We start from the raw sequence: 23284 nt of genomic DNA, 5'->3' as shown, positions 1-23284 counted from the left end.
CAGGGTCTTTTCCAGGGAGTCTTCTCTTCTCATGAGGTGGCCAAAGTCTTGGAGCCTCAGCTTCAGGATCTGTCCTTCCAGGGAGCACTCAGGGCTCATTTCCTTCCGAATGGAGAGGTTTGATCTTCTTGCAGTCCATGGGACTCTCAAGAGTCTCCTCCAGCACCAGAATTCAAAAGCATCCATTCTTCGGCGATCAGCCTTCTTGATGGTCCAGCTCTCACTTCCATACATCACTACTGGGGAAACCATAGCTTTAACTATACGGACCTCTGTTGGCAAGGTGATGTCTCTGCTGGGCACCAGGAAGGATTAAGCCATTCCAGATATGCATCTTTCGGAGCACCAGCACCAGCTACTCTGTGCGGCGTTCAAGAGACGTAATGAGTCATGGGCTCAGAATAAGGCAGCTTCATAGAATTGTAGAATTGGAAGAGACCTCCAAACATCATCTAGTCCAACCCTCCCAAAAGACCTACATTGGTTCCCAGTACGTTTCCGAGCACAATGCAAAGTGTTCGGTGCTGACCTTGAAAGCCCTAAATCAGGGGTCAGCAAACTTTTTCAGCAGGGGGCCGGTCCACTGTCCCTCAGACCTTGGGGGGGGGGGGGGCTGGACTATATTTTGGAAAAATAAATAAAAATGAACGAATCCCTATGCCCCACAAATAACCCGGAGATGCATTTTATATAAAAGCAGACATTCTTTTCATGTAAAAACACCACGCAGGCTCCCCAAAATAATCCAGAGATGCATTTTAAATAGTTTCAGGTTAAGAATGTACCTCCGGAACGAATTAAGTTCTTAACCCAAGGTACCACTTAGAACCAAAGGGTGTTTAGTTTGTAGGTGGGATTTAGGTTGTTTTCAATGAATTCGTTTATTTGTTGGAGTAGTTCTGTGTATGTTTGTTTACTGACTGAGGGAAGCATAATTATATCTGCCTACTTCCAACGATAACTTGCTTTATGAATTTGCTTCCTCTTGAAAACCTAATAAAAATATTTAATCATAACAATATAAATGTATTATTATTACTAATTGCTGGGAAATAAGTATTTAACCCAAGGTACCATTGTAATTTGTTCTAGAGGTCCGTTCTTAACCTGAAACTGTTCTAAACCTGAGATACCACTTTAGCTAATGGGGCCTCCCGCTGCTGCCGGAGCCCGATTTCTGTTCTCATCCTGAAGCAAAGTTCTTAACCCAAGGTACTATTTCTTGGTTAGCAGAGTCTGTAACCTGAAGCGTCTGTAACCCGAGGTACCACTGTATACTACATTTTTTTTAGATTTGCCTTGAGACAGTCTTTGAACCTCTTTTGTTGACCACCAGCATTACGCTTTCCATTTTTAAGTTCGTTCACACACACACACACACACACACACACACACAACCATTCATTCAGCCCCCCCCACCATTTGAACCACCCCCACATCCAATCACAAAGGAAGCCCCCACACTGCAAGGAAAACGTCTCCGCAGTAGTGCAAAAGAGAAAGACAGAGTGTGCGAGAGACGGAGGGAGGGGGAGAAGCAGACTCGTGCGAAGGAGGGAGGGGGGTCGGGAATCGCCAAAAATAGATCTTTTTCGGATTTTGTTTCCAAGCCTAGGAAGGGAGCAGCGCCAAAGCAGCTTGTGAGTTTAAAGCAGACAGGCCAGGCCATTTTGGCCTCGTGCCAGGAAGCATCTGGGCCTGATTTTAATGGGTCATATGATTAAAGATTTAATGAGGCTCCAATCAAACTTTATTAAGGCTCGGGGACGTGATTCCTGCGCACCCACCCCACTTCCGTACCCAAGGGGGGCTGGACTCTGACCCCAGGTATGCTTGGAGTGCAGTCCGCCTCCCCAACAGCTGTGGGAAGGACCCAAGGAACCGCCTCCCCACATTCTTGCATGTCGGCTCCAAAGGTCGCCTTTCCGAAGGTCTCATCTGTCCAAAGTTGACCCGCTAGATTTGCCCCAGTGAGCAAGGGAAGCTTTACTTCCGAGGAAACCGGGCGCCGGATCGGGACGCGTCTCACGGCGCTGTCCTCACACGGAAAGCAGTTTCATACTGCTTTAAACCATCGCGGCTTCTCTGCTGAAGACTCCTAGGAACTGCAGTCCACAAAGGGTCTGAGAGTTGCCAGGAAATCTCTCTCAGTTCCCAAAATTGCCTGGGAAGAGTGAGCCGATTGCTTCAACCGCTCTGGGAACTGTAGCGCTGTTTGAGGGAGAAGCACCCTATGCTGTAGAATGAGAGGAATGGGCTCCCCAATTCCGGCAGGAATGGCTAGCTAGGTTTCCGAATCAAAACACAGTGTAGTGGTTAAGAGCAGTGGACTTGAAATCTGGTGAACCAGGTTCGCTTCCCCGCTCCTCCACATGCAGCTGCTGGGTGACTTTGGACTAGTCACACATCTCTGAAGTCGCTCAGCCTCACCTATCTCACAGAGTAGGGGAGGAAGGGAAAGGAGATTGTTAGCCGCTTTGAGACTCCTTAAAGGTAAAAGTAAAGGGACCCCTGACCGTTAGGTCCAGTCGTGACCGACTCTGGGGTTGCGGCGCTCATCTCGCTTTATTGGCCGAGGGAGCCAGCGTACAGCTTCCGGGTCATGTGGCCAGCAGGACTAAGCCGCTTCTGGCAAACCAGAGCAGCGCATGGAAACGCCGTTTCCCTTCCCGCCGGAGTGGTACCTATTTATCTACTTGCACTTTGACGTGCTTTCAAACTGCTAGGTTGGCAGGAGCAGGGACCGAGCAACAGAAGCTCACCCTGTCGCGGGGATTCGAACCGCCGACCTTCTGATCGGCAAGTCCTAGGCTCTGTGGTTTAACCCACAGCACCACCCACGTCCCTTTCTTGAGACTCCTTAGGGTAGTGATAAAGCGGGCTATCAAATCCAAACTCCTCCTCTTCTTCTTCTTCTTCTTCTTCTTCTTCTTCTTCTTCTTCTTCTTCTTCTTCTTCTTCTTCTCCCTCTTCTCCTCCTCCTCCTCCTCCTCCTCCTCCTCCTCCTCCTTCTTCTTCTTCTTCTTCTTCTTCTTCTTCTTCTTCTTCTTCTTCTTCTTCTTCTTCTTCTTCAGGAGCCGTCTATAAACACCATCAAGTCTAGGGCAGGGATGGGAAGATCCATCGATTTTGGTTATCATTCTTTCGGTCTTAAGTTCAGTTCTGCATGTTTTCATGCTGGTCCTGTTAGCTAGGGATGATGGGAGTTGTAGTCCCAAAACATCTGGAGGGCCGAGTTTGGGGATGCCTGCTCTAGGTGGTCCGAAAAAGGCATCCATTCTTCCATAAAACGCTCCTCATTAGATGGTCTTAATTCTGCTGTTAATTCCCCCCCAGTTCTGCCCTGTCCATTATCTTACTTATCCGTTCCTCTTTGGCAAGAACTCCTTCTCCTTTCCATTTTATTTATTTGTGCTTTTAAGTCGCGTTTCTATCTCGCGAACCGCCCTGGGATCTTTTGATGCCGGGCGGGATATAAATCAAATAAATGAATAATAATAATAAGGACCGAGCTACATTTCAGACAGATGCCCGCGGTGGAGATTGGCACTCGTTTCATCAATGGCACAGATCTCTGCCACTCCAGCTTGCCTAGGGCTCACCCTGTTCCTCCTTGCATGCCATTTGGCCAGGCTTTGTTTGTTTTTTTCAGAGAAAGAGAGAGCACGAGAGAGAACGAGAGAGGTCCAAAGGATTTCTTCCCTTCCTTAAACAAACAAGCAGGCCAGCCAGCCAAACCTCCCTCAAATCGGATTCCTTTCCCACAACAGCGCTGGAAGGTTTTCCTCTCCAAACAGAGCTGGGGAATGCGGCTGGCAAGCTCTCCGGCCGGCAGAAAGGAGGTCAGTGGGGCACAGGCCGCCCTTGAAGGCCCGTCTGAGGCTGTTGTGGGAAGGTTGCCCTCCTGGCAAGGAGCGCCCCCCCTCCCGGAGCCTGATTGGATTTGATATCCCGCTTTATCACTCCCCGAAGGAGTCTCAAAGCGGCTAACATTCTCCTTTCCCTTCCTCCCCCACAACAAACACTCCGTGAGGTGAGTGGGGCTGAGAGACTTCAGAGAAGTGTGACTGGCCCAAGGTCACCCAGCAGCTGCAGGTGGAGGAGTGGGGAATTGAACCCGGTTCACCAGATTACGAGTCCACTGCTCTTAACCACTACACCACACTGACTCTCTTCGGAATTAACCCATATTCCCCGTTTTCCAGGAACCGGGGAATCGCAGCGTTGGAAGGGACCCTGAAGGTCATCCAGCCCAACCAGCTGCAAATCAGTCTCTTCTTGTTGTTGTTTAGTCGTGTCCGCCTCTTCGTGACCCCCTGGACCAGAGCACGCCAGGCACTCCTATCTTCCACTGCCTCCCGCAGTTGGGTCAAACTCATCCTGGTAGCTTCGAGAACACTGTCCCACCATATCATCCTGTGTCGTCCCTTTCTTCTTGTGCCCTCCATCTTTCCCAACATCAGGGTCTTTTCCAGGGAGTCTTCTCTTCTCCTGAGGTGGCCCAAGTCTTGGAACCTCAGCTTCAGGATCTGTCCTTCCAGTGAGCACTCAGGGCTGATTTCCTTCAGAATGGAGAGGAGAGGTTTGATCTTCTTGCAGTCCATGGGACTCTCAAGAGTCTCCTCCAGTACCAGAATTCAAAAGCATCCATTCTTGGGCGATCAGCCTTCTTTATGGTCCAGCTCTCACTTCCATACATCACTACTGGGAAAACCATAGCTTTAACTATACGGACCTTTGTCGGCAAGGTGATGTCTCTGCTTTTTGAATCAGTCTCTTAAGGCTAAGCAAATCAGTCTCTTAAGATTAAGCCAAGAAAGATTATTCTCTATAAGATTGAATATCAATATACGTATCAAGACTTTGAGATTAGACCACCAAAGAAGCCCGGAAAACTACATTGGGAGTGTGCTACCTGCAAGCCCCAGTTAAAGGGCCCCATCGGGGGCGAACAGCGACCTTTTGATCACTTGGACTCCCATCATCCGTAACTAACAGGCCAGTGGTCACGGATGATGGGAATTGTAGTCCCAAACATCTGGAGGGCTGGAGTTTGCTTATGCCTGGACTAGATGAGCATTCTATGATTCTATTATTCTTTAAAGGCAGATGGGCAGCATATAAGTAACAAAATTATTATTATTATTATTTAGTTCGGTAGCAAACCATTGAAATTAACGGACCTATTTGAATCATTGATTTTAGTGGGCTGTCTCTTAAGTAGGATGAAACTTTGGATCTGGCCCAATGGAAACAGGATTGTGTTGTACCCACTAAGAGCACGTTGCCAAAAATGTCTCCGATCCCATGCAAATAATATTGCAACCTTTCCTCAGGGGGGAATTTCTGCAACAAAAACAAATAACTCTACACTTGCCCTATATAAAACCCTACTCAACAGGAAGAAATATGATTTAGAATATGATAGACAAAAATGGAGTGAAGAGTTAGGGGTAAAGATAAAGGTAAAGGGACCCCTGACCATTAGGTCCAGTTGTGGCCGACTCTGGGCTTGTGGCGCTCATCTCGCTTTATTGGCCGAGGGAGCCGGCGTTTGACGCAGACAGCTTCCGGGTCATGTGGCCAGCATGACTAAGCTGCTTCTGGCGAACCAGAGCAGCACACGGAAACGCTGTTTACCTTCCCGCTGGAGCGGTACCTATTTATCTACTTGCACTTTGAAGTGCTTTCGAACTGCTAGGTTGGCAGGAACAGGGACTGATCAATGGGAGCTCACCCCGTCACGGGGATTCGAACCGCCGACCTTCTGATCAGCAAGTCCTAGGTTCTGTGGTTTAACCCACAGCTAACAAATGATATATGGAAGTCAAGTATAAAATCAACAGAAATAGCTTCTATAGATCGAAGACTAAGACTTCTACAGCAGGAAATAATATTCAGAGTCCATTGGACACCAGCAAAACTTTACCAGAAGAAAATAACAAATGCAGACAACTGCTGGAAATGTGGAAGTAAAAATGTGAACTTAGTACATATGATGATTAACTGCCCGATGATAAGATCATTTTGGTGTGAGGTGAGGATATATATAGCAAGAGTAATAAAAAGAAATTGTTATTTAGGGTATTTGAATTTAGTTCTAAATTATATACCGGAAACGTGGGAGATTACAAGGGGTAAAAAAAAATGGATGTACCATGCCATATCAGAAGCAAAAAAAACTTGTTTTGATGAATTGGAAGAGCCACAAAAAGTTCCCATTGAGCACATGGACAGACTAGTTACCTACGAACGAATTGCATATCGGCGCAAATTAAGAATGGATAAATATGAAGAAATCTGGAAGGAATACTTAAGCGATAAGGTGGACAAGCTTGCAAAAATCTATCATTTGCCCGAAAATAAATGCTGGAAATGTAAAGAAACTGAAGGTACATTCTTTCACCTTTGGTGGACGTGCCCTAGGATTAAGGCTTTCTGGGAGATGATCTATAATGAAATGAAAAAGGTATTTAAATATACTTTTCTGAAGAAACCAGAGGACTTTCTCCTGGGCATAGTTGGCCAACTGGTGCCAAAGAAGGATAGAACTTTATTTATGTATGCAACAACAGCAGCAAGAATACTCATTGCAAAGTATTGGAAGACACAAGATCTACCCACCCTGGAAGAATGGTGATGGACTATATGGAACTGGCGGAAAGGACTGGCAGAATCCGAGACCAGGGAGAAGAGTTGGTGGAAGAAGATTGGAAGAAATTTAAAGTTTATTTACAGAAATATTGCAAAATTAATGAATGTTAGAATGATGTTGGAATGAAGCGAAGTGGTTTTAGCAGCAATGTTACAGAGGAGTATGTAAAAAATGGATTATTAATAGGTGAGAATGTAAAGTTATAATATATTAAGATAAAGGATTAAGATTAAAACAAAGAGGGAAAGGATCTGCTGAATTAACTAACTGAACTGGAACACAAAAAAGGGAGGTGTGAGGAGGTCAGGGAAACAAGTAAATGAAAGATAAGACATGGAAAAACTGATTTGTTTTTCATTGTTTTTATTTTTCTGTATTTTGTATCTTTTGTTTCTTTTTTTCTCTCTTTTTCTTAATTTTGTAATCTTTTTTGAAACTTTAATAAATATCATTTTAAAAAAAAGGCAGACAGTGGTGGGAAGTAGCGGGAGGGAGAGGTGGGGAAATATTATTAAAAGGGTGTAGTTATAGGTATATCAGTACTCAAATATGAATTGTTAAATTGTGTTATTAGTGTTGTTGTGGTTCTTGTTGTATGTGTTTTTGGTGGTTGATGTTTGTACTGGGGAAAAAAATGATTAAATAAATTTAATAATAATAATAATAATAAAGACGTAAGAAATTGTGTTTAGTCCCCAGACTCCCCGAAAATTTAAACGCTGCCATGCCAGGAAATGCTGCCCACATGGCCGGCGCTTGGGTTTCACAGTGGTGCCCGTTTGCCATCAGGAAACTGTAAATCCAGCCGGCGGAAAAGCCAGCAAGATTGCGTCTCGCTCTCCGATTTCCTCTCGGGTGTTTTTTCAGCCCTCGGAATGTCTGGCCCCGCAAAGGGAAGGCGGCCAGATTTTCCCTTTCTACAAATAACCAAAACATGGAAACGCGATTCCCTGAACAATGAGGTAAGGGAGCAGAGAGGTGGCCTGTGCATGCGTCTCAGCCTTAGCAGGAGATGAACAAATTTTATGTTTCTCTGTCCCTCCAGTTCCCTGCCCTGGATTCACTTATCAACATTTCCTCAGCAACTCTGGGGACAACACTATTATTATTATTATTATTATTATTATTATTATTAGTTTCCATTGATTTATTGGTTGGTTTGTTCCCTTTATAGAAGACTCTGTTTTTAAATGTTTGATGTTGTGTTGTCTTTTATGTAAGCCGCCCAGAGTGGCTGGGAAAACACAGCCAGATGGGTGGGATAGAAAGAAAGAAAGAAAGAAGGAAGGAAGGAAGGAAGGAAGGAAGGAAGGAAGGAAGGAAGGAAGGAAAGAAGAAAAGGAAGGAAGGAAGGAAGGAAGGAAGGAAGGAAAGAAGGAAGGAAGGAAGGAAGGAAGGAAGGAAGGAAGGAAGGAAAGAAAAGGAAGGAAGGAAGGAAGGAAGGAAGGAAGGAAGGAAGGAAGGAGAAAATAAGAAAGGTAGGGAAGGAAGGAAATACTATTATTATTATTATTACTATTATTATTATTATTACAGTGGTACCTCACAAGACGAAATTAATTCGTTCTGCGAGCTTTTTCGTTCTGTGAGTTTTTTCATCTTGCGAAGCACGGATTCCCTGGGTATTAACGGTTTTAAGAAAAAGGAAACAAACTCGCAAGACGTTTCGTCTTGCGAAGCAAGCCCATAGGGAAATTCGTCTTGCGAAGCAACTCAAAAAACGAAAAACTCTTTCGTCTTGCGAGTTTTTTGTCTTACGAGGCATTCGTCTTGCAAGGTACCACTGTATTAACTTCTGCTATGTGAGTATCTCCACTAGCAGAACTGCTTAGCTGAATAACCCACACTGAAGTTAACAGAACCAAGCTAGTCATCTTCATCATTCGCAATCGGTTCGCTCTGATAAAACGCAAGAAAGACGGACTTATGAGCTCACAGAATCACACGCTTAATGAACTTCCTGAAGTGCCTGTTTGTGTTTTCAGTCACTTCTCAAAGCGCCTGACACATCTGCTCCTTCAGCTGATACACTTATGGGCTTATTTGCATCTGCTATTTCTGAACAATAACACTCGACTCCGAGAAAGAACAATGTACCCTTGTGTTAGGAAGCCGGTGGTAAAGAATTTATCCTTTGTTTCATGCTAGGAAGCAAGGCTTGGATGAAGAGTTAGTCATACTATGGCATGGGCCGGCAAACTAAGGCCCAGGGGCCGGATCCGGCCCAATCACCTTCTCAATCTGGCCCGCGGACGGTCCAGTTATCAGCGTGTTTTTACATGAGTAGAATGTCTCCTTTTATTTAAAACGCATCTCTGGGTTATTTGTGGGGCATAGGAATTTGTTCATTTTTTCCCCCAAAATATAGTCCGGCCCCCCACAAGGTCTGAGGGACAGTGGACCAGCCCCCTGCTGAAAAAGTTTGCTGACCCCTATACTACGGCCAGGTCTCTGCATCAGACGTTTAAAGCACTATGATACGACCTCAGATACGATTCCACACGGAAAACGCTTATGTCCCTGTGGAGATGGCAGTCCCGAATCGGTGGGGCATGCCCTTCTGGCTTGCACTCTTTATAAAGACTTGAGGAATGAGATTATCACCCCTCTTTTATTGTCCATTCCGGGTCGCCCAACCACTGCCGCAGTGTCCTTTCTCCTGGCAGATAAAGATGAGAAGGCGACAGCAAAGGTGGCAAGGTTTATGGCTGGGGCAATCAGAATAAGATCCACTATTTGACTATTGATTCAAAACCCTAAAATGTATTTTATATAATTGACTTTTTACTTCTATTCTTAGTGAGAGCTGGACCATAAAGGAGGCTGGTCGCCGAAGAATTGATGCTTCAGAATTATGGAGCTGGAGGAGACTCTTGAGAGTCCCATGGACTGCAAGAAGATCAAACCTCTCCATTCTGAAGGAAATCAGCCCTGAGTGCTCACTGGAAGGACAGATCCTGAAGCTGAGATCTCCAAGACTTTGGCCACCTCAGGAGAAGAGAAGACTCCCTGGAAAAGACCCTGATGTTGGGAAAGATGGAGGGCACAAGGAGAAGGGGATGACGGAGGACGAGATGGTGGGACAGTGTTCTCGAAACTACCAGCATGAGTTTGACCAAACTGCGGGAGGCAGTGGAAGACAGGAGTGCCTGGTGTGCTCTGGTCCATGGGGTCACAAAGAGTCAGACACGACTAAACAACAAAAATTTCTATCCTTTGTACAGTGGTACCTTGGGTTACTTACGCTTCAGGTTACAGACCCTGCTAACCCAGAAATATTACCTCAGGTTAAGAACTTTGCATCAGGATGAGAACAGAAATCGTGCTTCGGCGGCGCGGCGGCAGCAGCAGGCCCCATTAGCTAAAGTGGTGCTTCAGGTTAAGAACAGTTTCAGGTTAAGAACAGACTTCCAGAATGAATTAAGTTCTTAACCTGAGGTACCACTGTATATCGTATTATTATTTTATTGCTATGGCCAATGGCTGGTGCAAATAAAGATTCATCCATTCATTCTTGGGGACGTTGTCTGCTTCTTGGGGAAGCGAAAAATTTCGGAGGGATGTGGGTTTCGAAGGGAAGCCACATTCCAGTTTGTGCATGGGTTCAGGAAGTACAAATTGGATGGAGGAAATTTCTCCCCGCAACTCTCCAAAGACTCTCAACCAAATCCCCGCCCCAACCAATTGGCGATGATGGAGGCTCACGGCTATGATGCCTTCATTTGCCATTTGAGCCAGTGTGGTGTAGTGGTTAAGAGTGGTAGACTCGTAATCTGATGAACCGGGTTCGCGTCTCCGCTCCTCCACCTGCAGCTGCTGGGTGATCTTGGGCCAGTCACACTTCTCTGAAGTCTCTCAGCCCCACTCACCTCACAGAGTGTTTGTTGTGGGGCAGGAAGGGAAAGGAGAATGTTAGCTGCTTTGAGAATCCTTAGGGTAGTGATAAAGCGGGATATCAAATCCAAACGCCTCCTCCTCATCAAGTCCTCGAGACCCACTTCCTTGCCTTCCAGATCCCTTGCGCTCTCAAGCAGTTACCAAATTTTTTGCTCTATAAGACTCACTTTTTCCCTCCTAAAAAGTAAGGGGAAATGTGTGTGCGTCTTATGAAGCGAATGCAGGCTGCGCAGCTATCCCAGAAGCCAGAACAGCAAGAGGGATCGCTGCTTTCACTGCGCAGAGATCCCTCTTGCTGTTCTGGCTTCTGAGATTCAGAATATTTTTTTTCTTGTTTTCCTCCTCCAAAAACTAGGTGCGTCTTGTGGTCTGCTGCGTCTTATAGAGCAGAAAATACGGTAGGTTCCCAAATGTGGCTGCAGCAGCTTCGATACAGATGTGCCAGCCAGCCCCCTTCTTCCAGCTCCCCCACCACGCAAAAAAAGGTATCTGTTAGGGGCAGGAAATGATCCAAGTGGGAACTGACACAACCCTCCTCATTAAGCGATTTGCCTCTGAAGTGGGCACCGCAATCAGAGTGCCAAGTTCCTCTCTTAACAAAGACGTCTCTCTCTGTCTCTCTGTCTATCCCCCACTGTGTGGGTCTTTGTGGGTTTGGCATGGAGGGTCCTTGGGAGGGGAAATTTGGCACAGGCGGGATTGGGAAAGTGCCAGTCATTTGCCTTTGCTTTTTAAAAAAGCACACAAAGAGGAACGGAGGGATGTTGTTGTTGTTGTTGTGTGTGTGTGTTTGCACCAAATGCCCAGTCCAGAAACTTCTTTTCCTTTCTAGGTAAAGGGACCCCTGACCATTAGGTCCAGTCGTGACTGACTCTGGGGTTGCGGCGCTCATCTCGCTCTATAGGCTGAGGGAGCCGGCATACAGCTTCCGGGTCATGTGGCCAGCAGGACTAAGCCGCTTCCGGCGAACCAGAGCAGCACACGGAAATGCCGTTTCCCTTCCTTCCAGAGCGGTACCTGTTTATCTACTTGCACTTTGACGTGCTTTCGAACTGCTGGGTTGGCAGGAGCAGGGACCAAGCAACGGGAGCTCACCCCATGACGGGGATTCGAACCGCCAACCTTCTGATCGGCAAGGCCAAGGCTCTGTGGTTTAACCCACAGTGCCACCCACATCCCTTTCTAAGAAACGGGCAAAACCTCCCAACTCCTTGAGAGTCCCTCAGAGCAGATATAGTCGTACCTTGGATCTCAAATGCCTCAGCTCCCAAACAAATCAGCTCCCAAATGATCGAACCCCGGAAGTGAGTGTTCTGGTTTGCGAACTATTTTTGGAAGCCAAACGTCCAGCGGGGCTTCCGATTTGCTGCAGGAGCTTCCTGCAGCCAATCCGAAGCTGCGCCTTGGTTTCTGAACGTTTTGGAAGTCGAACGTACTTCCGGAACGGATTCCGTTCGACTTCTGAGACACGGCTGTACTCTTCTCCTTTGACGTCTCCCACGGAAAAGAAATTGTCCTAGCGCCAATCAAAACCCGAGAATTTTGAGATCAAAATGACAAAACGTCATAGAATATCTAAAGAACTATTATAGTTGCATGAAAACGCAAGCTGGATTTGAAATGCAAGTAACCGAAGAAAGACATGAAGGCTAATAATATGCAGAGAGATATAAATTAAAATATGCAACATTAAACACAGAACACCGTGGGAGGTGGAAGTGAGATGGGAAGTCGATGAATAAAGTAAAGGTATTGTTGATGGCGCAGAATGTAAGCTTCTGAAAACCAAATACAGTGGTACCTCAGATTACATACGCTTCAGGTTACATACCCTACTAACCCAGAAATAGTGCTTCAGGTTAAGAACTTTGCTTCAGGTTGAGAACAGAAATCGTGCTCCAGCGGCACGGCAGCAGCAGGAGGCCCCATTAGCTAAAGTGGTGCTTCAGGTTAAGAACAGTTTCAGGTTAAGTACGGACCTCCGGAACAAATTAAGTTCTTAACCCGAGGTACCACTGTAAACATTTTCTTTTTTGGGGGGAAACCCTCAATAAATACATAAATACTTAATAAATAAAAGAATAACAGACGCAGTCTACACAGAACTGAACATCCTTATGCATCAGTTTACAGCACCCAGGGATTGACAGCTGATTGACAGGTGAGCATCACTCTGGGGATATGGGTTTTGGAGGAATCCACAACAAAGGGAGCGGACCATACCCCCGGGAGGGGGAAATCTGTGGGGGACTGTTGGTTCTTCGTTGCTGGAAGCTGAGAGCGAGGCTGGCAGGGAGAGGGCGCTTTGAAACTCTATCCTATCTCTGCTGCACACACAGCAAGCCCTCTGTTTGTCTTGGCCGGTGCGAGTCGGTGTGTAGACACAGCTGCGAAGTTTGTTTCATCTCCAGCTCTGAGCCAAATCCATTCACCACAAAGCGAAAGAGGGAGGGAGGGGCATTTGATTCAAGGCTTTTGTACCTTACAAGATCATAGCTGTCAACTTACAGATTTGAAAATAAGGGACCTGCAGCCTCAAAAGTAAGGGATCAGCAGCCAAAATAAGGGATTTTCAGAGCACAGGTATGTTCGACTTCTGAGCCCCTCCGAGCCAAAGGCAGAAAGCCCAGCCAGCAGCCAAACGAAGCCTCAAGCGGTGGTTCCCACAGCGCAGCAACCCGGTAAAGGGGATGCAGCAAGGAAAACCACCGTCACCTCTCCGCTGGGAAGCGCTGAGCAAAGGCGAGTCCCCAGGCAACGCGGCCGATTTGATTGGCGCAAGGCATGCAAGCTCCACCCCCCAGTCGTTCTTAGACTCCTTATTGGGTGAGCAATGCAGCCAAGCAACACAGTTGGAGCCTCCCTCCTCCCTGGCTGGCAGAGAGGGAGGGAGAGGAGCTGCTTCCTTTGAAACCCGGGAAATTTAAGGGACATCATCAATAAGGGACAGCAGCAGGACACAGCACTGGAATAAGGGACTTTTCCACCAAATAAGGGACAGTTGACAGCTATGTACAAGATCCCTCCAAAGTTGGCCCGAGGCAGGGAACAGGTGCAGAGCAACGACAATTGCCATGCGCTTAGGATCCACTCCGGGATCAAATCTATGAGCCTCTCGATCCGGTTTAAACGTCACGACTTGAATACATCCCAGGCTGCCTTCTTTCAACATGTTGCTCCGCATCAGATCTTATTTGAATAAATAAACCTACCCGGACCCTGTGGTCATCTTCTGAGGCCCTCCTTCGTGTGCCCCCTCCTCGAGAGGTCCAGAGGGTGGCGACACGAGAACGGGGCCTTCTCTGCAGTGGCTCCCTGTCTTTGGAATGCTCTCCCCAGGGAAGTTCACCTGGCGCCGTCATTATGCACCTTTAGGCGCCAGGCGAAAACGTTCTTTCTTAACCAGGCCTTTGGTTCATCTGATATACATCCTATGCCCTTTTAAAATGTGGGGTTTTTAAAGGAGGGGTGCTATTGGATTGCTGTTTTTATTTTTTATTATGTATTTTGTGGTTTTGATTTTATTCTGTGAATCACCCTGGGTATCTAAATTCAATAAATAAAATAATAAATATTTTCTCCTCTTATTTTTTTTAAATAGGTTTTTATTAAAGCTTTGCAAAAGTACGTGAATCGTCTCTCTTTTCAGGTTGTAGAGCCTTTTATTAAATGTTTTAATAAAAATTAGAGAAGAAAGGATGTGAAGACCTTTGTAGATGGTTTCTGGCAGCGTCCCTATTTTCCAGGGCCAGTCCTGGATTAACAGAAGCCATCCTGATTTCTGATTTGAACCCGGAATGCAAGTCACAACCTTTGATTTCAACTGGTCAAAGGGTAAAAAGGTAAAGGACCCCTGGATGGTTAAGTCCAGTCAAAGGTGACTACTGGGTTGCGGCGCTCATCTTGCTTTCAGGCCGAGGGAGACGGCGTTTGTCCACAGACAGCTTTCCAGGTCCCGCAGCTAGCAGGACTTAACCGCTTCTGGTGCAACAGGACACCATGACGGAAACCAGAGCGCATAGAAATGCCATTTACCTTCCCGCTGCAGCGGTACCTATTTATCTACTTGCACAGGTGTGCTTTCAAACTGCTAGGTTGGCAAGAGCTGGGACCGAGCAACGGGAGATCACCCCGTCGCAGGGATTCGAACCGCCGACTTTCCAATCGGCAAGTCCAAGAGGCTCAGTGGTTTAGACCACAGCGCCACCTGTGTCAACAGGTCAACACTGAACATGACTAACATTAAATGCAACTCGCAATACGTACGATGGTGCTCCACCCCTGAGAAACTGTTGGGGGATTTCTCCTCTTTGAAGAAAATCAGGTAAAATTGTGTGTGTGTGTGTCTCAGTTTCTCTGCTTGCAAACTCAGAGGAGAATTCCAAGAGGCCTTCATGACACAGTCTTGAAAGTTGGGTTGCAGCTAACAAAGTTGTACTCAGAGTGTTGTTGTTGTTGTTGTTTAGTCGTTTAGTCGTGTCCGCCTCTTCGTGACCCCCTGGACCAGAGCACGCCAGGCCCTCCTGTCTTCCACTGCCTCCCGCAGTTTGGTCAAACTCATGCTGGTAGCTTCAAGAGCACTGTCCCACCATCTCGTCCTCTGTCGTCCCCTTCTCCTTGCGCCCTCCATCTTTCCCAACATCAGGGTCTTTTCCAGGGAGTCTTCTCTTCTTGTGAGGTGGCCAAAGTATTGGAGCCTCAGCTTCAGGATCTGTCCTTCCAGTGAGCACTCAGGGCTGATTTCCTTTAAGAATGGAGAGGTTTGATCTTCTTGCAGTCCATGGGGCTCTCAAGAGTCTCCTCCAGCACCAGAATTCCAGCTCTCACTTCCATACATCACTACTGGGAAAACCATAACTTTAACTATACGGACCTTTGTTGGCAAGGTGATGTCTCTGCTTTTTAAGATGCTGTCTAGGTTTGTCATTGGTGAGTAGACCCGCTGAAATCGATGGACTACATTAGTCGTGCCTGTTGATTTCAGCGGGACAATTCAGAGAAGGATTTAGCTGGATTCAGCCCAGACGATCGTAGCCAAGGCAGTGTTTATGCTATTTTTGGAACTATATGCTTGATTCCGTCCCAGATACAATGTTCAGTGCTATCCGGGTTCTGGCTTCAGAAGAACCTAGGGCAGCATAGCCAGCACAGAGCTAAATTACAGCCACATAAGCATGGAATAGTACAATTGGAAGGCACCCAAAAGTCATCTAGTCCAACCCGCTGCAATGCAGGAATCTCAGCTAAAGCATCCGTGACAGATGGCCATCCAACCTCTGCTTAAAAACCTCCGAGGAAGGAGAGTCCACAGTCATCTCCAGTGTCAAACAGCTCTTACTGTCAGAAACTTGTACCAGATATTTGGTTGGAACCTCCTTCCTTGTAGCTTGAAGCCATGGGTTCAAGTCCTACCCTCTGAAGCAGGAGAAAGCAAGCATCTTCCTTCTTCCATGGGACAGCCCTTGAGATATTTGAAGATGGCTATCACATCTCCACCTTTTCCAGGCTAAATATACCCAACTCCCTCGACTGTTCCTCATCCAGCGTGGCTTCTAGATCCTTGATCATCCTGGTCGCCCTCCAGGTTGCCTACATCCTTCTTAAACTGTGGTGCCCAAAATTGGACTATGCGGGAGTAGACCCCGCTGAAATTAATTGCCTAAATGAGTCGTGCCTGTTAAATTTCAGTGGGCTGATTCGGAGAAGATTTTAGCTGGCTTCAACCCCGACGGCTGCAGCCAAACGCAGCGTTGATGCTATTTTGGGAACCTGAAAGAGTATATTCTTGATTCTGTCCCAGAGACAATGTTCAGTGCTGTCCAGGTTCTGACTTTGAGTGATGGCTTCGGAAGACGTTTGGGCTGTAGCCAGTGTAGAGCTACAACGTAGCCAGTTAACGCCACCCTTGCTCCCCTGGCAAAATGGTTTGCGCCGGAGGGCATGTTTGCGCAGAAAAGACTGTGCGAGGAAGTTGCTGGGAACTTTGTGGCACAGCTGAAATCCAGTGAATTACTCTAGCGTTGGATTCCTTGGTTGCATAATATTGAAACTCACCTGTCTGCTAGCGCAAGAGCCTTGGCGGACAGAGGACGTTGGGTACAGTCCCACATAAGTGCGAAGGGCCTCCGTCTTCATGAATAACACAAAGGTAAAGGGACCCCTGACCATTATGTCCAGTCGTGACCGACTCTGGGGTTGCGGCGCTCATCTCGCTTTACTGGCTGAGGGAGCCGGCGTACAGCTTCCGGGTCATGTGGCCAGCAGGACTAAGCCGCTTCCGGTGAACCAGAGCAGCGCATGGAAACACCGTTTACCTTCCCGCCGGAGCGGTACCTATTGATCTACTTGCACTTTGACGTGCTATCGAACTGCTAGGTTGGCAGGAGCAGGGACAGAGTAACGGGAGCTCACACTGTCACGGGGATTCAAACTGCTGACCTTCTGATCGGCAAGTCCTAGGCTCTGTGGTTTAACCCACAGCGCCACCCGCGTCCCTTGTACCTGTTATGCCTAATTGAAAATTCAAATGTATCCCTATCGCGTTTTATGACTTCCTTGATATTGTATGTGGGCTGGAACTGGTCTGTGACCGAAATAAGAAAATTCATTGATTCACTCTAGCATTGGATTCCTTGGTTGCACAATACAGTGGTACCTCGGGCTACATACGCTTCAGGTTATAGACTCCGCTAACCCGGAAATAGTGATTCAGGTTAAGAACTTTGCTTCAGGATGAGAACAGAAATCGTGCTCCGGTGGTACGGCGGCAGCAGAAGGCCCCATTAGCTAAAGTGGTGCTTCAGGTTAAGAACAGTTTCAGGTTAAGAACGGACCTCTGGAACGAATTAAGTTACCGTATTTTTCACTCTATAAGACGCACCAGTCCACAAGACGCACCTAGTTTTCGGAGGGGGAAAACAAGAGAAAAAATATTCTGAATCTCAGAAGCCAGAACAGCAAGAGGGATCGCTGCGCAGTGAAAGCAGTAATCCCTCTTACTGTTCTGGCTTCTGGGATAGCTGCACAGCCTGCATTCGCTCCGTAAGACGCACACACATTTCCCCCTTACTTTTTAGGAGGGAAAAAGTGAGTCTTATAGAGCAAAAAATACAGTATTAACCCGAGGTACCACTGTATTAAAACTCACCTGTCTGCTAGCACAAGAGCCTTGGCAGACAGAGGACGTTGGGTACAGTCCCACATAAGTACGAAGGGCCTCCGTCTTCACGGACGACATGCAAGATGCATAATCAGCCACAACCTACCTCTCTCGCACTGGGGCCCCGTGAATCCGTACACGCAAGCACAGCGATTTGGCCCAATGCATCGACCTCCGTTCTGGCATCCGCTTTCGCAGACAGCTGTGTGGGAGCAGAGAGAGAGAGAGAAAAAGATGGAGTTTGAATTGGCCAGGAATCAAGTAGATCTCTCCAGGAAATGCTGTCGTACGGTGGGGAATCGGGAGCCCAGCCAACGTCTCCACTCCTCCTTTCTGCCGCTCGGGACATTCGGAGAGCCAAAAGCGATGGGAGACTTTCGGAGGAGCATGGAGGGTGTAGTCACCCAAATGGGGTAAAATCCTGCATGAGATGCAGAGAGCTGTGCCTGAGAGGCAGGGGTCTTTGGGGGGCTTAATGGAGGGACGGCGAAGCATTATTCCAGAGGCCATGTCTCACCCCACCGCCAAGCAAGTTGTCAGCAATAGGTAATGTTGCTGGCTAATGGATTGAGGCTGAATCCTGACAAGACAGAAGTACTGTTTTGGGGGGACAGGGGGCGGGCTGGTGTGGAGGACTCCCTGGTCCTGAATGGGGTAATTGTGCCCCTGAAGGACCAGGTGCGCAGCCTGGGAGTCATTTTGGACTCACAGATGTCCATGGAGGCGCAGGTTAATTCTGTGTCCAGGGCGGCTATCTACCAGCTCCATCTGGTATGCAGGATGAGACCCTCCCTGCCTGCTGACTGTCTCGCCAGAGTGGTGCATGTTGTGGTTATCTCCCACTTGGACTACTGCCATGCGCTCTACGTGGGGCTACCTTTGAAGGTGACCCAGAAACTACAACTAATCCAGAATGTGGCAGCTAGACTGGTGACTGGAAGTGGCTGCCAGGACCACATAACACCGGTCTTGAAAGACCTACATTGGCTCCCAGTACGTTTCTGAGCACAATTCAAAGTGTTGGTGCTGACCTTGAAAGCCCTAAACGGCCCAGTATCCCTGAAGGAGCATCTCCACCCCCATTGTTCTGCCCGGACACTGAGGTCCAGAGCCGAGGGCCTTCTGGTGGTTCCCTCATTGCGAGAAGTGAGACTACAGGGAACCAGACAGAGAGCCTTCTCGGTGGTGGCGCCCACCCTGTGGAACACCCTCCCACCAGATGTCAAAGAGATAAACAACTACCTGACATTCAGAAGACATCTTAAGGCAGCCCTGTTCAGGGAAGTTTTTAATGTGTGATATCTTAGTGTATTTCTGGTCTTTGTGGAAGCCACCCAGAGTGGCTGGGGAAACCCAGCCAGATGGGCAGGGTACAAATAAATAATAATAATAATAATAATAATAATAATAATAATAATTATTATTATTATTATTATTATTATTATTATTATTATTATTATTAAAATCATCTGAAGAGCGGAGACGGTCTGGCTTTCCTTTCCCAGAGTGGCACTATGACGGTAAAAGGGATTTAAACCGTTACACTCAGCCCAGTGCTGTGATGTAGAGAAAAATGCCCACCTCCCCCCCCAAAAAAATTTATAACATAAATAAAAAACACAAACAGAAAAGACAAATAAATCCTTGTCATATCCTTATTTTTCTAAAGATTGTTAAGTGGGCTTCCCCAAGTCCCACCTATCTGATTTCCATTTTACTTCATCTTCAACAGTTTAAAAAGGTAAAGGGGTAAAGGGACCCCTGACCATTAGGTCCGGTCGCGGACGATTCTGGGGTTGCAGCGCTCATCTCGCTTTATTGGCCGAGGGAGCTGGTGTACAGCTTCCGGGTCATGTGGCCAGCAGGACTAAGCCGCTTCTGGCGAACCAGAGCAGCGCACGGAAACGCCGTTTACCTTCCCACCAGAGTGGTACCTATTTATCTACTTGCACTTTGACGTGCTTTCGAACTGCTAGGTTGGCAGGAGCAGGGACTGAGCAACGGGAGCTCACCCCGTCATTGCGGGGATTCGAACCGCCGACCTTCTGATTGGCAAGTCCTAGGCTCTGTGGTTTAACCCACAGCGCCACCAGCGTCCTCTATAGCAGTTTACATATATCATAATTTCTAACCATCTTCCCCCCACACACTTACTTTAACCATAAAAAAACTTCACATTTTATCACTTATAAAATACACTATCTTCTACTTCTAACCCTACCGCCTATATCCACTTCCAAAGCAATTCTAAGATTTAAATATTAACGTATTTTTTCAAATATTCCTTAAACTTCTTCCAGTCTAAAAATGTCCACCTTTTGGTCATCTGCATTGGTTGTTCAAGGGGCTGGGAGGGGGTCTGGGTGCGAGTTGGAGCAGTGTTTCCCAATCTTGGGCCTCCAGCTGTTTTTGGACTACAACTCCCATCATCCCTAGCTAGCAAGACCAGTGGTCGGGGATGATGGGAATTGTAGTTGAAAAACAGCTGGAGGCCCAATGTTGGGAAACACTGAGTTAGAGAACCGTAGAACTGTAGAATCGGGAAGTTGGAATGAAATGCAGGAATCTCAGCTAAAGCAGCCACAATCTGCTTAAAAAACCTCCTAAGAATCTGCCTTCACACGGAAGTTGCAGTGGCCACCTTTTGGTGGCCTTGTGTACTGCACCGTGTCGACAGCCTTACGTTTCTATGTATATAGGAAGGAAAGGCACAGGAAGTCAGATGGATTTCCATGCTCATTTCTCCTGGTATACGCATTTTCGGTACACAAAACCAGAAAGTTCTTCCTGATGTTGAACCGGAATCTCCTGCCTCATCATTTGACTCTGATGGTTCGTCTCCCATCTTCCTCAACCCCGGGCCACGCTAGCAAGGTCTGGCGTTGGCTCCCCCTGCCATAGCTGTCTATTAAAAGGGGAACATTGACAGCTATGCCCCTGGGCGGTTAAGTCCAGCCAAAGACGACTATGGGGTTGTGGCGCTCATCTCGCTTTCAGGCCGAGGGAGCCGGCGTTTGTCCACAGACAGCTTTCGGGTCATGTGGCTAGCAGGACTAAACCGCTTCTGGCACAACGGGACACCGTGACGGAAACCAGAGCACACGGAAATGCCATTTACCTTCCTGCCGCAGTGGTGCCTATTTATCTACTTGTACTGGCATGCTTTTGAACTGCTAGGTTGGCAGGAGCTGGGGCAGAGCAACGGGAGCTCACCCTGTCGCTGGTATTCGAACCACTGACCTTTTGATCAGTAAACCCAAGAGCATGGGTAGGGAAACTAAGGCCTGGGGGCCAGATCCAGCCCAATCGCCTTCTAAATATCAACTCAGGGCTTGCTCTTTTGCCTTTTTCTGAGCTCACAGCATGCACGCCCCGGTACTCACGCTGGCCGCAGTAGGTCCCAGTGTATCCCTTCTGGCACAGACATGCTTCCTCGTTGCAGCTTCCGCCATTCATACATCTCACATTGCAGGACTGAACTGGGGGAGGAAGAAGGAGACAGGTTTATGGAGGAGGAGAATGGTGAGATGCAACGGCGGAGAGTTTAACGGTGAAGCTAATAATAATAATAATTTATTTATACCCCACCCATCTGGCTGAGTTTCCCCAGCCACTCTGGGCGGCTTCCAATTGAGGGTTTAAGACAATACAGCATTAAATATTAAAAACTTCCCTAAACAGGGTAGCCTTAAGGTGTCTTTTAAAGATAGGATACTTATTTCCTTGACATCTGAAGGGATGGCATTCCACAGGGCAGGTGCCACCACCGAGAAGGCCCTCTCCCTGGTTCCCTGTAACCTCACTTCTCGCAATGAGGGAACCGCCAGAAGGCCCTCGGTGCTGGACCTCAGTGTCTGGGCTAAACGATGCGGGTGGAGATGCTCCTTCAGAGATACAGGACCAAGGCGGTTTAGGGCTTTAAAGGTCAGCACCAACACTTTGAATTGTGCTCGGAAACGTACTGGGAGCCAACGCAGATCTCTCAGGACCAGTGTTATGTGGTCCCGGCAGCCACTCCCAGTCACCAGTCTAGCTGCCACATTCTAGATTAGTTGTAGTTTCCGGGTCACCTTCAAAGGTAGCCCCACATAGAGCGCATTGCAGTAGTTCAAGTGGGAGATAACCAGAGCATGCACCACTCTGGCAAGACAGTCTGCTGGCAGGGAGGGTCTCATCCTGTGTACCAGATGGAACAGGTAAACAGCTGCCCTGGACACAGAATTAACCTGCGCCTCCATGGACAGCTGTGAGTCCAAAATGACTCTCAGGCTGCGCACCTGGGAGTCATTTTGTGTGTTATACACACAAAAGTCATTGTGTGTTATACACACACAGACACACACAGACACTTTTCGGGTTTATACATTTCACTGATTTTACAATCATTTTGACATTTCAAAGCTTGACTTCCGTCCCCCTCTTTCTGTGGTTCCTTGAATTTATTTGTAATATCTTCTGTATATTCCAAATTAACTTATTTGCTTGTTTATCCATCTCTCTTAAGAAACTGCAGGTTGTTACAATAGTTCTGCCAATGTTCTCATCTGTTGACAATTTGCCTGTAAATATTCAGTAAACCATTTCCATTATTTTATAAAGAGTTTATCTCGATTTCCTATTCTTCCGGTAAGTTTCACCGTTTCTGCATATCCCCTAAGTTTTTGTATCCATTCTTTCTTTGCTGGGAGTTTAAGGGTGAAGCTTGGCATGGGCAACAGAGCCGGCGATATTTTGGCCTCCATCTCCGTAGCGTTAGTTCCTATCGCGTCACCCAATGAAACCAAGATAGCCCACCCAATGTAGAATGAGCCTTGGGAACACACAGCCACAAGAAGTGGCAGCTAAAAGACTCTAGGTGGCTGGATGGGGTAAGGTCTCTGCCTGAGCTGCTGCCTGCCAGAGTAGGGGTATTTTGTGATTTTATGTGGCAACCGCTCTGAGCCCTGCGGGTGTAGGACGGTATGCAAATAATAATAATAATAATAATAATAATAATAATAATAATAGGATCTGCTCAGGAGTAGGAGGCCAATCCTCCATCTTACACTTGCAGTTCACATTCCTCATGACGCCCGGCCAGCAAAATTGGGACAGAATAATCTAAATTCCGGATGAGAGGTGCATGTTTGCCCATGGAAGGGGAGGCAGAAAAACTGCCCCAGCAGTTGTTAGCCAAAAAATGGAAAACACAAGAATTACCAACGCTAGAAGAATGGCAGATGAAGGTGTTGGGCTTTATGGAGCTGGCTGATCTCACTGGGAGAATCCGCGACCAGAAAGAAGGAGAATATTAAGAAGGATGGAAGAAATTTAAAGACTATTTGAATAAATATTGTAATATTAAAGATTTGTAACTACAGTGCTACCTCGGGTTACATACGCTTCAGGTTACAGACTCTGCTAACCCAGAAATAGTGCTTCAGGTTAAGAACTTTGCTTCAGGATGAGAACAGAAATCGTGCGGCGGCGGCGCGGCGGCAGCAGGAGGCCCCATTAGCTAAAGTGGCGCTTCAGGTTAAGAACAGTTTCAGGTTAAGAACGGACCTCCGGAACAAATTAAGTACTTAACCCGA

The 23284-nt window shown here is 47.2% G+C and overlaps 1 protein-coding gene across 4 annotated transcripts in view; it reads right to left on the bottom strand.

Moving 5' to 3' along the window:
* Positions 1-23284, bottom strand: part of FBN3 (fibrillin 3) — a 171759-nt gene that overhangs the window by 120231 nt on the left and 28244 nt on the right. For all 4 annotated transcript variants that reach the window (XM_083720127.1, XM_083720129.1, XM_083720130.1 and 1 more), the window contains 2 exons: positions 21095-21190; positions 17818-17913 (listed from right to left, as the gene is read on the bottom strand). In XM_083720127.1, the coding sequence (XP_083576253.1) occupies positions 17818-17913; positions 21095-21190 (192 nt within the window). The remainder of the gene's footprint in view (positions 1-17817; positions 17914-21094; positions 21191-23284) is intronic.

The sequence above is a fragment of the Podarcis gaigeae genome, assembly GCF_964106915.1.
Source record: "Podarcis gaigeae genome assembly, chromosome: 18".
In the NCBI taxonomy this organism is placed as follows: Eukaryota; Metazoa; Chordata; class Lepidosauria; order Squamata; family Lacertidae; genus Podarcis; species Podarcis gaigeae.
The sequence above is the reverse complement of the archived record's forward strand: the minus strand, read 5'-3'. Positions and strand labels throughout refer to the sequence as shown.